Source organism: Betta splendens, chromosome 3, assembly GCF_900634795.4.
Source record: "Betta splendens chromosome 3, fBetSpl5.4, whole genome shotgun sequence".
NCBI classification, from domain to species: Eukaryota; Metazoa; Chordata; class Actinopteri; order Anabantiformes; family Osphronemidae; genus Betta; species Betta splendens.
This window is the reverse complement of record NC_040883.2, coordinates 8588160-8604993: the sequence shown is the minus strand read 5'-3', so window position 1 is coordinate 8604993 and position 16834 is coordinate 8588160. Positions and strand designations below refer to the sequence as shown.

The window sequence follows — 16834 nt, the reverse complement described above, 5'->3', positions numbered from 1 at the left end:
GCTGTGCTATCACATTACTCTGATCCTGCCTCTCTTGTTTGTCAGAGAATTGAGGAGAAAGAAAGAGAGAGACAGAGGCAGAGAGAGGAAGACGGAGAGAGAGAAAGAGAGAGAGAGAGAGCCGGTGGTGGTGCGGGGCGGGGTGGGGGTCTGCGAAATCAGCATGCAAATAACACCACATTGTTAACTTAATCAGATGCAGGGGGAGAAAATATGGAGAGGGATGGGAGAAGTAGTGGTGGGGTTGTGGAGGGAGGAGGGAAGGGGGGGGGGGGTGTGGAGGTTGCCAGGGAGGTGAGGCAGAAAGAAAGACGTGTTTTGTGGTGATGGAAGATGGCAGAGGGCACAGTAGATTATAACCACCCACGCCCCCCTGTCCCACCACAGCCCAGAACCAACACCCTGAGGTTGCTCTGGAACTCATGGAGGACACGCGCGGCACATTGTGTGTGTGTGTGTGTGTGTGTGTGTGTGTGTGTGTGTGTGTGTGTGTGTGTGTGAGTGTGCGTGAGGGGGAGATTTGTGGGAAACCGATGCCGTCCCTCTAGCGCTCCATCAAGTTGCAGGCAGTTAGCATTCATCCACTGAGCTCGTCTCGTCCAGACCACCGGTGTCAGACATTTCCATAATGCTCCTGTAAATGTCAAGACATTTCTATCATAAACAATAGAAGTTTTGAAGTCCAACTTACCCTCAGTAGCCACTTAGACGCTAATGACAGCAGTTGTGCCTTAAAGGCCACAGCTGAGTTACTCCGGATTTCTTCTTTATATTGACACCTGAGGAAGGCATAAAAAGTCGTGCCTGCAATATTTACATGTTGAAACGTCTAATTAAAACAAAAAACAAAATGCTTTATTTTTTTTAAGGGCGTTCTGAGTGATTAGCTTGTAAGTGAGTAGACTCCAAGGTGTCCAACAGGACATGTACAGCGCATTGCACCACAGTGAGGTCATTTCAATCATCCACTGAACCTAGCGCATCACACACACGCGTGCGTCCTGCAGCCTTTGGTGAATTGAAGCTTTGATGCAGACAGACGCAAGGAATCCTGGGACACGGAGTACATTCAGAGACTTTACAACGCTTCATTAACTTTAGACTGCTTCATTTGCTGTGAACCATCATTAAATGTAATTCCAGTCCAATTCTGCCTCACGCGGTGACACACACTTGGGCTGTTTTGCGTGTGTGCGTGCGTGTGTGTGTGTGCGTGCGTTTTGGAGTCCGGTTCACAGCGCGGGCCTTTAGAAAACGGCGCTCCTCTGAGGATTCACCAACTTTCCCCCCTTCCCGCTTTAATCACGGCCGCCGTTCGCTGAGTTGCTGGCATCAACGCAATCGTTCTCTGCTGACACGTCTTTTCCTTCCCTCAGTTTTTTTCCTCTTTATCATCTATTATTGCTTTTATTTCATCCCGTAAACCTTTTAATCCCCCTTCACCCCCTCCCAAGATCCATCTCTGATCTTAAGAGCAGCCACCACAGTGTTTTTCTGATAAAGTCTGATAGATAAACATGCTCTCTTATGTCCCCGAGGCCCTACGCCCTCTCTCCTGAGAGCACACCCTCTAAAGCACTTCCTCTCCTACAATTAGTCTGTAATAAATACACCCTGGCCTTAAAGTAGATAATGCACTCACTCTCTTCCTTTTATATTAAGTGCCACATTAGCTTGCTGTACATATGTGACTGTGAAGTGAGAGTACAAAAAGTGCCAGTTTGTTTTTTTGTTACTTACTTTCTTTTCTTCTGCAGTCACGCCAACCGCTTGCGAGAACAATAGCGGTTGTGAGGCCACTAAGAGATATTGTAACATATGCAGAGAATCACAAGCATTTCCACTCAAGTCTCCGTTTCCTGATGGCTTTGATAAGATTAGTTTGCTTTCTTAAACAGGAAGTGTGCTGCTTAAAGAAAAGAAGACACACCACGGTTACATAATAAGTTTAAACTACTTCTCAGAGACCCAAAGTTCCCTTCAAACTCTTCAGATTAACAAGAAAAAGAAAGAAATGAATGAAAGATGGAGAAAAAGTGAGAGAGACGGAAAGAGGGGAGTTTATCAAAGTGATGGAATAAAGAGAGATTTAACACGGTCATATTAAAAAGACATGCGGCAGTTTCAATATTTAAAAATCCCATTTGCTTCGACAGAAGAGCTTTTTCATTCAAGAGCATATGGCAGCGGTACCTGGATCCAGCGTCTCTCTTATCTCCCTCAAAGACACAGAAAGAAGGATTAAGGGAGGTGGCGCTGGTAGTGGGGAAGAGAGAAACAGATACTTTCAAACAGACATCCAGACATTGAAGAATCATTCAATTATCGGCGGCATGATGTAAAATAATTACCTGACTCGCTTCCTGTAATGAGTGTTGCTAATTAGCCATAGACTTTTGTTTTAGTTGAAAAAAGAAAGAGGAAGTCCCAAACTCCCAGCAGCAGAGGAAGCCGTGAAAAGATATGTTGTATGTTGAGGTAGCACCCCATCCTTTCTCTAAACACACACACACACACACACACACACACACACACGCACACACAGGGCTTTACTATAGGCTCGCTTGGCTTGAAGGCACAATTTACCCTGCGATGTATGCACACACAGCGCTCGGTAAATAGTCGAGAGTGCAAAAAAGATCCTTCTTCTCTTAATTAGCTGTGTAACAATTAAAGTCTCCTGTTAGTAAATTGAACCTTTGTCTCTCTTGCCTTCCTAGTTTGATTTTAGCACCTGTCACAACAACCCCTCCCTTTGCCACCACCTCCACCGCCGCCACACACCCACCCACTATTACCTCCACCACCACCCCGCCTCAACTGTAGTCATTATGCAAAACTCCACCAGAATGCGCCCAGCATGTGCGGAAGAAAACAGCAATTATTTCTGATATTCTGTTATTTAGGCCGCACTGACATTCAGCTACTATCGCTTCCTCTCTGTTTGTCTCGTTCTCGCCGCCACCTGAGAAAGAGAGTGCGACTCGGCTCCACTTTGTTTCGGTCTCGGGTTTGAATCCGAGTCCACGCAGGCAGTGTCGCCCATAACGTGACCTACAAACTCCTGTGTGTGTGTGTGTGTGTGTGTGTTTGCGTGCATGTGTGCATGTCTGTGTGTGTGTGTGTGTGTGTGTGTGTGTGTGTGTGTGTGTGTGTGTGTGTGTGTGTGTGTGTGTTTGCGTGCGTGTGTGCATGTCTGTGTGTGTGTGTGTATGCGTGCGTGCATGCGTGTGTGTGCTTGCAGCAGTGACATGCAGCACGGAGGGCGACCGCTGACGTAAGACGCGGCAGATACACTGCGGCCATTGTGCCTCTGGCCTCTTTCCTCCCGCGGCCTAACCATGCGTGAGGGCTCCACAGTGCCATGTTTGTTGTCTAACACACACATACAGTACACAAAGCTTTGTGTCCTGCTTTTCTGACTGGTTGGACAGGAAGAAGCGTTAAGTCAGCGCACAAAGAGCGGAGCGGAGCTACACGTGTATGTACCAGGGTCGCTGTCTGAGTGGAGCAGCAAGCTGATCTGCGAGGCCGTTTTTCAAGTAAAAGTCATAAAAATAAAACAACAAAAGCAAAAAACAGAACAAGTAAATGAAGAAGGGAACCATCCTGCAGTCGGTTGTGTTAATTTTTTACGCTAGTTACTTTCTGCTTTGTTGTTTATTACACCTCTTTGTACGTCTGGGCCTTGAGCCTGCTGGGCCCAGTCCTTGTGATTAGCATCCGTACTGGACTCAGGCAATTTTAAAGGCTGACGCCACTGAGAGAGACTACATGCATTTAACCTGAACTGAGCTGAACTCAGCATTCACTGGTATAAACCTTTAGTCAAGAATAAAGATATATTATTGGCAGTAATTCTGTTTTATACACAATGACTTCATGGACAGACACGACTAAAAAAAAGAACTAACTGCAGTCGCTGCAGTATTAAACTGAAGCATTGATGCACACTCACTATCATTATCATGTCACTTAGTATAATTTTTATTTATTCTCCGGCTTCGGCTCCTGTCACTGTACTTCACTAAACAAGAGACTGCTTAACAAATATTTGGCACTATTAATCCCGCGCTCGTCGCTCGGCTTTATTCGCTGCTGCAGGGGTCCGTCCACGCCACTGTGGCCGCTATTGTAGCGCGCTCGGGAGGGGAGAGGTGTTCGCACACGCACGCACGCACGCACGCACACACGGAGACAGAGACATCTGCAGGTCATCATCATCATAGTGGGAATAATACCAGGGATGGTTATCATAAAGGGAAGCTTTGAGCTCCCGGCTGTCTTGGGAAGATGATTTGGCTGGCCCGGAACAATGAACTGTGGGAATCCGCTTGTCCCGCATTGATCTTCCTCCCATGGCATCCCCTGCAAGGCTGTCAGAGCGACGGACGGATAAAAAGACCGAAAACATTTTTCTTTCTCTCCCTCGCGCTCCCTCCCGGTGTCTTTCTTTTCTCGCTGTCAGGAGGGCTCCCACTGATCAGCGGGGATGAGCTGAAAGTTGAACTACCTGTTGACAGGACCTCTTAAACAGCCCTCAAAGACATATTGTTTGAGAGAAAGAGGGAGAGGCACAGGCTCCTGTTCATTCATATTTGCCACTTATCTATTGAGTCCGCACTCTCATCAAGTCCTTACTCCCTTGTTGTTATTTTTTTCTGCATTACAGTGGAGGCCTGTGTTAATCCAATATTATTCCCAAGCTTTACGTTGTCAGATGTTTTATGTTCAGGCGCCACATTATGCCTCTTTTTGGTCCCATCACACTGATGCTGGTTGTTGTTTGTTGTAAATACTGATCTCGGCCACATCCGCAACTCAGCTTTTTAAAAATAGAACAATCAATTCTTCAAGCTTCACATCTTTCTTGATAGCGAAAAAAAAAGGCCTTATGAGTTTTGATCAAGAGGCTCCAGGCATGAGATGGAGTCAGGATTGAATCTGGCAGCGGCTGTGTGACTATCTTCCATGTGCAGTTTCGGAGTGTTTTTTGCCTCATTACAGAAAGTAATAATGCAGCGAAGTCAAAGAGCGAGAGACAGAAAGGGAGAGTTAGAAATAGAAAGAGAAGAAGAAGAAGGAAAAAAAAGGGCCGCTTTTTTATTGGATTAATTAGACGCCTTTCAAAGACCACCTGCAACAGAACAAAACACAAGCCAGAGAGAAAGTCTTACGTGTTCTGTTCTTCTCGCCGAGGCATTAAATCCAACTCAACCAACTTTTACCAAGGTGTAATTGATCTTGTTAAAAATCGACGAGGAAGCTCTGTTTGTACTTTCAAAACATATTTACAGCTTTTGAATGGCTCCAAACAGCTCCCGCTGCTTGTGCACCCGCTAAATGCTTCGCATCCCAACTCTCTCAGTACATGCAACATATGGTAAATAGCCACATTGTCCCTTCAACATCAAACTGCTGTAGCTGCAGCCCAGTCGTCTCATTAATGATTTGGTGCAAATATGATGGAATTCAGCACATTGTTAATAATGATTGATTTGTTTAACGCAATGAGTTTGTTCATTAGGACTTAATGAGGTATTGCATTGTGATTAGTCGATGGCTTTTCGTGTCGATACATGCCAAAATAACAAAGTAAAGTCCAACTAATGGTTTTTCGATCCTTTTAGTTTCCCTACATCTTGTCTTAAATGTCAGAGGAAACTTTTATGACAGAACTCAGACCTGCAAAATTCTGCCAGAATTTGCGTAGGAAATTGTTCATTTTTAAATATCGAAACAACCTTTCATTTATTTCAATAATTGATATGGCTACAATGCGAGAGGAGCACATATATATTAAATCCCTTATGCATTTATGATGCATGCTACTATTGATAAGACAGAAATTAACTGAGCACATATTAATGCTGACTGAAATACACTTCCATTGTGCTACAGACACCACTTATAATTAAGCTGAGGCACGGCGAGAAAAAAAAAGCAGAGACGCAAAATGCATTAAGAGAAACTGAGCGAAATCTGTTTCTGCGTCTGTGTGTGCGTGCCATGGATTTGACTGTGTTTACAGCTGCACGTGGTGCTTTACTGAATAATAAACCTCAAACTATAAAGACAACAACTGAACTGTCGTGAGAAAATGCTAAAGGAAGTCTTTGTGGTTTTCGAGGTATCAGAGGAGCCAATAGTTTTAATGAGGCAGCAATGCTGTACATGCCAGGAAATGATAAGGTTATACAGGTTAGAATAACGGCAGATAGATACTGTAACAGTCTACAGAGTGGATGTGTTGTTCTGAAAGACGTCTGCAACGGCTGCACAGCCATGGCACAGACAGCGAGACGTAACAGGGACAGAGTGACCCCAGATCTGCCTTTAACACAACTGGTAAGAGTGACAAAGCTGAGTCTTTGTCTTTTTAAAGGTGTATTCCTGTTACTTTAATGTTTAGCTTGTTTTCAGCACATATTGAAGGAGGGGTTCTAACAAAGAGCGAGGAGGGTGTCAAACAAACAGGCTGTTGATTTCTGTGAGCAGTCATTTGATAGCGGTTTGGTGAGTTGCAGCATTCTCATCATGTCTTTTAGAGGGCATTCGCATACTGAATTGTTGTCTTTAGTCAAAGGCTTGTGTTTGACTGCGTGTTGTTGCCCGTGTGTATGCGCTCCTGCTTCTGCACCACCCTCAAATTCCCTTGCATGTGTGTGTTGATACGAGCAGAGGGGGGATGTCACATAAGAAATGTCCTTTTTAATCAGGGGAAAAAATATAAAATGACTCGGGAGCAAGGCGAGCATATTAATGTGCCTCATTTGCATACGCTCGTCAGCCAGGATACGTTTATAAAAAACACAAACTGGATTCGTCAGTTCATTTCACATTATTCCATTGTCTATCTGCCTTTGTTATATGTTAAAGATAAAGGCGGAAATCAAATTGAAGAAAAGGGCAAGCTGCTATCTCCACAAATGAGCAACAGCTCATCAGCCTAGTTTAAATCACAGATTTCTATTCCAAAAGGCACCCGCCTCTGTAAAAAGGGCCCATTCAAATAAGGTCTCCGCCGATATAAGCATGTCTGGTGATGGAGGCTGGGGTGTCACATAAATACAATTTAAAAGCTTAGTTATTTTAAACCGTCTAACACAGTTTCATCTTTCCCAGCGAGTCTTTCTTAATACTGTTCTCCTAATAAATGTACACATATAACCTATAGCATTCATATCTTTTTTTCATTAAAGTATAAAGTTTTTATGATGAAGCTTTTAAAATGCATTCAGCATTATTCAAGTTTTTTGCCCCCGCATTATTCAAGTCACTTGAGAACACAATCTTAAGATCTGTTGTAAATTTTAGTAGGCTCTGACAGCCACATATAACATAGGCCTGCCGAGCATAGCGTGGCCATTATGCTCCTGATGAATTCAGTAGAACTGCTTTATGATATGTGTGGGGAGAAATAAGGGGAATTCAAAGGGCAACCCACAAGTGTCACATTCTTTTAAGCACAAGTGGAAGCTGGTCACAGTCTCTAATTCATGTCCACGAGATAAGAATCCACCGTCAACAGTGGGTTGAAGAGGCCACTGGCTAAAAGAACAGGCGGCCCTTATGTCTACTAACCTCCTACAGGCTGGCGTGAGGGGAGAGGAGAGAGAGGGAGAGGTTCAAATGGACGAGAAAACAAATGAGTCAGGAAGAATATAGAGTCCTTTATGCTTTAGAGCACTGTAGGTGAAGGGACAGACATAGAAGGGCAGAGTGTGACAGCCTTACTGTAGTTGCCCCCCATGCCTGTAAAGTGTAAACTGAACATATGTGCACATATTCCATGTAGGTGTGCTCCATTTCACATAGCGTGCACCCATTAGTGACACCCTGAAACAACAACACTTCCCTTAAAAAGTCAACTCACCTAATGCCAGAGCTTTACACTGCCTCTCAATTAAGGCATGTTTTGATGATTATGATCGTACTTTGCTCGCACAGTTGCCACTACTGTTACCAGGCAGCGTACTAATCAGCGTAATGAGATATTATACAATATTTTTGTTGACCAAAGCAGAACGGTGGTTATTGTTTCAGAGGGTCTGGCCCCTGCCAGCAGCCAGAGGAAGTGCGGAGATACTGTAGATGTTGATACCTCAGCAGCTGCACCCACATGAGAACTGCTGCTGTCCCTGTTTTTAAAAATGTGTATATTATGTAGTTAATGTTATTCATATGGAAATTACAGTAACATTACAGCAATGTTTCTGCATTGTTATGCAGCAGGTAAAACGGATGACCTGCTTATTTAACTCGCACTGGAACTTATTTTATTTGACTCTTTTCAAGCCTGTATCACAAGAGCATCTTAGGACACGCTAGGAACCCGTTCAACAGTCATCCGCTGTTTTCTCCAGTCTCCGGTTAGGTAGAGAGAAGAAAAAGACAGACACAAAAAGAAGCAGACGGAGAGCAAAGTGATTCACATCAAATGTAGTGTGGCTCTTTAATGGAATATTGCACCAAGACAAGTGTCATGGCACCGAGATAAGAGTGTTGTGTTTACTGGAGTAACCCCTTGGTTTTAAGTGCTATTGTTAATATCATAATTGTAGTATTGCGGTGGCTTCCCGACAATGGCGTTGCTTCGTTTCATTAAGGCGTGTAATTGGAAGAATTCTGATAGGATGGGCACAAGTAGCTTAATTATACACTGCTCAGTGTGTTTACAGAGTAATTATTCCATCCAAAATGGTGTTACATTTCGAAAAAAGTTCTAAGGAGTTACAGCTTTTTCCAAGCCCTTGGTGCTGACAATTCATGCAGCTCTCAATGCCGTGCATCAAAGACAATACATTTCATAGTATTCGAGGTACTGCCTGATACAGCCCAGGTGTTGTTTCTCTAAATCAAGCATCGTATTCATTCTGGAATCTGTAGCGCAAACATGAAGCCTACTGTATAGCAGCTCTCAGTATAACTTACCAGTCAAGCAAAGAACATACTCAAAACTTCCATTTGCCCCCACTCTTCCAAACAAAGCACAAGAGCATCTACTGAATAGGCTGTCCTTTATAAAAACAAAGAGGTTTAGTCATTTATTTTATCTGACAGTGCACATTAATTAACACTGATGTTGCAACAGAAGTGTAAAGGTGCTGAGTACAGCTCTACAGCTACTTTGTCCTAGTTGTTGTTACTCACAAAGTATAGGGCTCAGTATTTTAGCCAGCAGAGGGGCAGGTGATGCAGTGAGTTGTATTTGTTAGGCACAAACAACTTACGAGGCACAAGACAAGTTTAAGAACCTGTTGCGTCACCACTTGCACTGCTAAAGTGAGGAGTAATGTAGTTAATCTTAATGACTTACTATTTTTTGTGACACAATTTTCTTCTTCTTGTCTTGTTTTACAGGATGGAGGACTCTAGTTTGTGTCTTGGTGTGTCATCAGTGGTACCTGATGCTGATACCCATCTGAGCAGTGCAGTCTTAAATGGCCGCTACCCCATAAGTCAAAAGCTTCACCAGCTCACTGCCCAGCTAGGACACGCCTTCCCTGACCTACACCGCCCACAACAGATCCCCGAAGAAAAGGCAGCCACACCCTTGGATGAGAAGACCCACCACCCAGCCCTGGCCAGTCAACCTATTAGCAGCCAGATGGCCCTGCTAGCCAATCAGCTCAACCGAGACATTGACGCAGGAGCACTAAGTGGGTTGAACGGACGTGTTGACCTTCAGCAGTTTCTTAACGGTCAGAACCTTGGCATCATGTCTCAAATGAATGATATTGAAGATGATGCCCGCAAGAATAGAAAGTATCCCTGTCCATTGTGTGGCAAGCGCTTCCGCTTTAATAGCATCCTGTCACTGCACATGCGCACACACACAGGAGAAAAGCCTTTCAAGTGTCCCTACTGTGACCATCGGGCGGCTCAAAAGGGCAATTTGAAGATTCACCTTCGCACCCATAAACTTGGAAATCTTGGCAAGGGCCGCGGGCGTGTCAGAGAGGAGAATCGGTTGCTGCATGAACTAGAAGAAAGGGCCATTCTGAGAGACAAACAGATGAGAGGAAGTGGCAGCCTCATTCAGCCAGCTCCAACACCCCATGTAAGCCTCAACAGCAGCTCCAATGCGCATCATCAGCCTCTGGGCTCTGCTTGTGGCCTCCTCCCTTCCTCTGGCCTCGCCACTCCAGAAACAATTTCCCAGCCTTCTTCCTCACCTAAACCAATTGGTACCCAGGATGAACAGTCCCTGAACCCAGCGACAGGCTTTCGCTGTACCTTCTGCAAAGGAAAGTTCAAGAAGCGCGAGGAGCTCGATCGCCACATCCGCATACTCCACAAGCCCTACAAATGCACTCTGTGCGAGTTTGCTGCATCCCATGAAGAGGAGCTGATAAGTCATGTAGAAAAGGCTCACATCACAGCAGAGACAACACAGGGTCAGGGTGGTACAGGTTCCGGCGGCATGCAGATGGCTACTGAATTTCGCTGTGATGTCTGTGGCCAGGTGTTTAGCCAAGCTTGGTTTCTCAAAGGTCACATGCGCAAGCACAAAGACTCATTTGAACATTGCTGCCAAATCTGTGGCCGTCGGTTCAAAGAACCTTGGTTCCTCAAGAACCATATGAAGGTGCATCTCAACAAGCTGGCCATCAAGAGCAAGCCACCTCAGTCCAATGAGCAGGATCTGGCTGCCCTCAATAGCATGAGCAATCTGGCTCAAGAAGCTCATGCCAACCTTTATTCACGCTATATATCCTGTCTTCAAGGAGGCTTCCTTTCACCAGACAAACAGGGTTTGAGTGAGCAGCACCAGCTCCTGGCTAAAGCAGGGATAGCCATGAAGGAAAAGGAGATGCTAGGAAAGCTACTGGGGCCTGTGGCCGGGGGCATGGGCCACGGGTTGGGTGAAAACGAGAAGCGTTCTCTCCTAGGGTGTCTCAACCTTGTCCCACCACTCAAGTCAAGCTGCATGGAGCGCCTTCAGGCAGCTGCAAAAGTGGCAGAGATGGACTCCCTCAACAGCTACCAAGCCTGGCAGATAATGGCTCGTGGTATGGCTATGGACAGGGCTTTCATGCCTAAAGACCCACAGCAGCACCACATACCTACAGGGCAGGAAGATGAGATGGGTGGAGCTGGGGCCTTGGCTTCCTTTTCAAAGGATAAACAAGACTACCCATTGATTACTTCAAATGATAGTTCAAAGCAGAAGCAGCTGTCAGAGGCCTTGCAGGGATCCAAGGCGTCTACTGGAGCAATGATATCCATGAAGGAGGATGGAAGAGGCTTTGACAGCCACCGTGACTTAATGTCTCACCACGGTAATGCCGAGGTTCCTGGAGCCATGGCTGGCTTGGGTAGCCCAAACATTGACTACAGCCTCTCTGGCCTGAAGGAGAAGCCTTCAGAGTGCCCTGACTGTGGCCGGGTCTTCAGAACCTACCACCAGATGATTGTCCACTCTCGCATCCACGGCAAAGACAGGAGAGGCATCGAGGAAGCACTCCAGCAACAAGGTCTAGACGAACGCCGTGGATCAGCGAGTGACCCCGAGTCCCAGTCCATTAGCCGTTCTACCACTCCTGGTTCATCCAACGTAACAGAGGAGAGCGGAGCTGGAGGAGCCCACTCCCAGACCGGAAGTGTCCAGGATGACAGCCCACACCCGTCCTCGCCATCTTCAGGTGGGAGAACACACACAAAAACAATTCTTTGGTCAAAAGAAAATGCTCATCTATCAAATAAACATAAATTTGCAGTAAGTCATTGATCCACATTATAAAGAATGACCTTAAAAACACACACCATGTCGAGAGACTTCCTAAAGATGAGGAGGGTAAATTACAAGGACATCATTAGTCTCATGAACAAAAGCTGTAGTTGTAGCAGTGGATAGGATGTATAGCAGCCATACAGGCTTTGTTGTAAAAGAAGCCACAAAGCTTTTTTTCCCCTTCTTCTAAAAATGACACGCCACTCGCTATTTTTGAAACCTTGCATTGAAAACGAGACAGATAAGCACCTTGAACTTGGCATAAGGATTAACTGTGGAAATTGTGTTTCAGTGAGTGATCAAACATTCCAAATGACATTGAATGAAGTCAACCTCACTGAACAGTATCCAAGTGTATTTTATCAACTAGACAAAAACATTCCCCGACTTGAATCCAGTACAATGCTTTGAATACTATTTTAAAGCGTTTTGTACAACAACAAAGTCCCTCTAGGAAAAAGGTGCACACCACCAATTTGTGCAAGACTGATACCATCCAGGTAGAGTATTATTCATTTAATCACTCCTCAACTCCCATCCCTCTGATTAATTGGCTTCATTCCCCTTACAAACAAATACAATTATATTAAGAGGACAGAGTGTGTAATACACTGATGTTAAACACAACATTTAACTTACTAAATAGAGTTAAAACTGCAGCTGTTTTATGTAAACAAAACTACTCGACATAGAGTAGTAACAACTGTCCCCTGACGTGGTCGCGTTATGTCTCAACTCAGAGCTCCGTTGCCTTTACGTTTTGCAGGTTAGCAGCCTCGATCCCCGAGGAGCATGAGTAAAGATTGGGAGCGCTGGGATGAACTCATTTTAACCACAGCGATTAATAAATGTCTTTCATAAACACATTGGAGACAACCAGGCCCCTCCCCTCCTCTCCACCCAGCAAACACAGGCCGGCCGGGGCTAGATAAGTGTATGTTTAGCAGGATTAAGGGAGGCTCGTTGCTAATGATTACACAAGTTTTTAAAGGTAACTTTCACTTGTTCCTCAGGGCACTGTGCCGGCATTAAGAAGCGTGCGCGGTAATTAGGTCATGACTGTGCGATAATCAGACGGTTTAAGCTAAACAAGACTCTAATTAAAGATATACATATAAAGCAGGTCAAAAAAAATCGGTGAACTTTATTTGCAGAAGCGAGGATGTGCTTTTAAGTCTTTTGAGAAAAAAATATAAATAATTATAAATATAAATCAGAGTGGCTTAGCTTAAGGCTGTAAGCAACTTAATTCCACCAGTTGAGACAAAATTGTTTATTTATTCACAGAGGCATGAAGTCCTTATCATGCCCGTGTAGTGTGATGGGTTTGAACATGGGATAGGCTATGTTTATTTTAATCTAAGAAATAATAACAGACAACCCCCCACCCCAATTAGGAATTAATGAAAATGAGAGTGAGATAAAAACCTATTTTCTTTATAGAGACTATTAAACATAACACTTTCTCAACAGGGTGGGGGTGTAGCGGATGTAATTATCTTCTGAATTTTAATGCTGGAAGTTTCTCTCTCCATCTGTCTCTCCCCCCCCCCCCCCCCCCCCCCCCCCCCCTCTCTCTCGCTCTGTCTAAATCTCTCTCTGTCTCTGTCTGTCTTTTTGACTAGCGCACTTTGAATCTGATGGGTATAGCTCGTGGCGTTGCAACAACTTCAAAAGTACTGTATTAACAAGGAGCGTGCAATATATGGAAAAAAATATGAATTTAAATAATAATTGACAAAAAATTAATAGTATTTACCATCAAATGCTTACAAAGCTCAAAGAAATGCATTAGATTTACTCGAGTGGTTAAATCTTGCCCCTGGGGAGTTATCTTCGGAAGAGGACGATGGGATTAAAGACAGAGATGTAAGCTCAGACTAAATGAATAGCTCAGCCGTAACATCGCACTGAAACAATAAAAGGCCTGTTGGTTTGTACAAGGCCTTGCTTTAGCCTGTGCTACTGTCTTTATATAGCAGTTTGATAACGTGTGGTCTCCATGCATATTCTCAGACACTAGTGAAACTCTCCATCCGCCGCTGTTGCGTCTGAAAAGCTCTTCTCCACAGTTATTGTGCAGGGTTTTTTTTTTGTTACAAAACAGGATGTCACCCTGCAACAAACATGACAAAACCGGAGGGTGGACCTACAGACTGAGCGTGCATTAAAACGTGAACAGACCTCGGCGCAGTTTTACTGGAAACTGGAACATTGAGAGTCGCGACAAGCAAATCGATAAGACGTTAAGAGCGGCTTCCTGCGCTTTAATCTGAAGTAGCGAAACTCGTCTCTCTTCACAACTTACACATTGTGATTCACATTTTCAGACAAGGGACTCTTAAATTAGAAGCTTTGATGTGTGAGAGAGAAGAAGAAAAAAAAAAAAAAAAAACGTGTCTGAGTCTCGTGGAGAAAGGTGTCATGCTTCCCCATCCGTACGCATGTTTGTTGCCTGTGTGCGCACGCGTGTGCGTGTCTGCGAGGGCGCAGGCCTCACTGTACGCGTACGCACGTCGCGTCTTAGGGAACAGGATGTGGCTACTGTACCACTGTCTTTATCTTAATATCTCCCGTTTAAGAACCAGAGCTGCCAGTCGTCTCCAAGTCTGCGCCTGTGTGTCTGCGTGCACCTGTGCAGCCTCTGCCCCACCGCCCACCCACAGCAATTTGGAGTTAAACTTAAATTATAGTAATCAACAATAACATCTCAACTGTGAAAGAAGGTCAACTCCGCTGCTTTTGTCTTTGAGACGGCACTTGTTTAAAAGCAACGCAAGGGAGAAAAAAAAAGGGAGAAGTGAGTGCGGGGAAAAAACAACAGCCCTGTCAGAGATGTCCTTTAAAGACCTTCTTTATTACAACACGGCTCCGCGGCCGACCTTGAGCGTGTTGCGTATTCAATGCAATTCCTTTATTCCTTCAGAAAGGAAACAAAGCAATAATTACATTTGCGCCGATCACTGCTTTCTTTTTTTCTTTTTTTTTTTTTTTGTTTGTTTGTCTGACTATCCTTGAACTGACTTCGCCTCGTCGTTATTTCTACCTGCGACGATCAGCTCAGAGGCGCTTGAGAGGAAACAAGCGCCGCTGTAGTGGCGTTAGCGAGATTCAGCAACAGGTAGATCCAACGTGCCGTGCAAAACGTGCAGCTTGACTTCTCACACCTGCTTTGTTTTTTTTTTTTATTTCCTTTTTGTTGTTACCAGCTCTCACATGCAAATAACCCACCATTGAAAATGCCAATTTTCCATCATAATATCTCCCCACAATGGAGTCAATGCTCAGCCGAATATGTATAAAACAGGCTTTGCTGCACGCATGTAAGGCCTGCGACGGCAGAAGGCCTCCTTACATGTACGGCCACAAACCTTCCCACAGCCCTTAAACCCCACTCCCACCTCTTGGCTCCGGGCTACATCAGACTGTATCCCCTCCGTCTCGCTCTCGCCGCCTCTATCTCTCTCCCGAGAATCCCCCGTGTCTACATTTTTTTAAGAGGAACAGCATTTTAACACGGTGAGGATTAGCCTGCATATCCCTGGTCTTTACCGCGGCTCAAACACGCGGGCGAAATGCTCGCTTCATACAAATTGAAATTGGATTTGCCAACTTGACGCCTTAGGTTATAAAGGATGGATATTCATCTAATTGCGACGGTACAATGGGGGCGTAATTACACATGCGGACAAAGTGTTACAGTGTAATTACTGTGTCATTAAAACAGGAATAGAGTAGAGTTGAACAAGATCCAGGCTGCTATGACTATGCATGGTGACAAACCCAAACCTGCTGCAAATTACTGACTTATAATAACAAGAAGAGGATAATAGTGGCACCAGGGCACAACTGGCATGAGAGCCCCTGCCCTGCCCTCTCCCACTGGCTGTGCCAAACCAAATGTAAGTAAATGCCTGACTATCTCGTACTGTATATGGTGAAAGCATAAAGTTAAACGTGACGTTCACCTGTTGCAGTCTGTGATTTCCATGAAAAGTTCACAGAACCTCCTGACTTTTACACTATTACTACTCCTTTTATTATATACTCCATCCATGTAAGACTGTGTGTACTAAAACATTGCAAAATCATATCTTTAATTTATTTTAATTTCTCTCCTCTGCATAAATTACTTTCTCTTTGTAACTGACATCCGTTCTTCTCCCAGACCCCCCACCCCCACCCCCCATTCTTCTATTCTCTATAATCAGAGAACTCGCTGGTTACAAAACCTGAGCTTTCTACCCCCACTCATTTGAAGGAGTCTGGCCTGTCATATCTGTATGTTTTATGTGTCACCAAACTTAAATAGACAGTCATTGTGTTACAGGCACATTCATTCCCCGAGCTGTATTTTTGTACAGTAGGTCAGGACTCTGGTGTCTGGTAAATGATAAAAGTTCTATTCAAATGCACTAATTGTCAGTGTGCGGCGCTGATTGACATGTCTCGGATAAATGCAGACTTAGTATTTTTGTACACGCTTGCACAATATAAAAGGGCAATTTATTTCTCTGTTCTCCTTTTCTCTTTTTTCTTGCACAGTTCATTTGATTTCTTTCTTCCTTTTCTTGCTCTCTCCCCCTCTCGTTCTCTCCCCTACCCCTGTCTCTCAGACTCAATTTGTAAATATTACCCATGGTGGGAATTAGCCCAGGCATTTTAGATATTTTAAAATTCCAATTGTATTCAGACGAGTGTGTTTGAACGAGGGCAAGGACTGCGAGGCTCGGTTTGCTCCCTGCTATTCCTGGGTGGCTATCAGTGGCCAGTCTTGTCCTTATGAAACATTTATCAGCCCGTTTTATGTCTTAATGATCATGTTAGGATTCCCCCCGCTTGGTTATGAAGCTTGGATGGAAAGGAGGAAAAAAAAAAATGGACTGTTGAAAGAGTGAGGAAGAAGGTGATGAAAAAATGACACGGGCAATCCAGCAGGGAGAGACGGAATGGAGTGAGAGAACGGCAGATATGACAGGCCATCGCATTCCTCAGTAAACACCTTCACATTATGCCATCCACTCTTTTCAACTCCGAGTCATTGCCAAAACATGGCTTACCTTTCTCCTGGAACAAGCCTCCTCAGTGATCTCGCAC

At 44.6% G+C, this 16834-nt stretch overlaps 1 protein-coding gene across 7 annotated transcripts in view; it reads left to right on the top strand.

The window, feature by feature from the left end:
- Positions 1-16834, top strand: part of znf536 (zinc finger protein 536) — a 309249-nt gene that overhangs the window by 203122 nt on the left and 89293 nt on the right. For 6 of the 7 annotated variants that reach the window (XM_055507612.1, XM_055507613.1, XM_055507610.1 and 3 more), the window contains one exon: positions 9364-11648. In XM_055507612.1, the coding sequence (XP_055363587.1) occupies positions 9365-11648 (2284 nt within the window). In that variant the 5' untranslated portion in view covers position 9364. Of the gene's footprint in view, positions 1-6132; positions 6349-9363; positions 11649-16834 lie in introns of those variants that run through there. The other variant, XM_055507615.1, reaches the window with a different exon arrangement.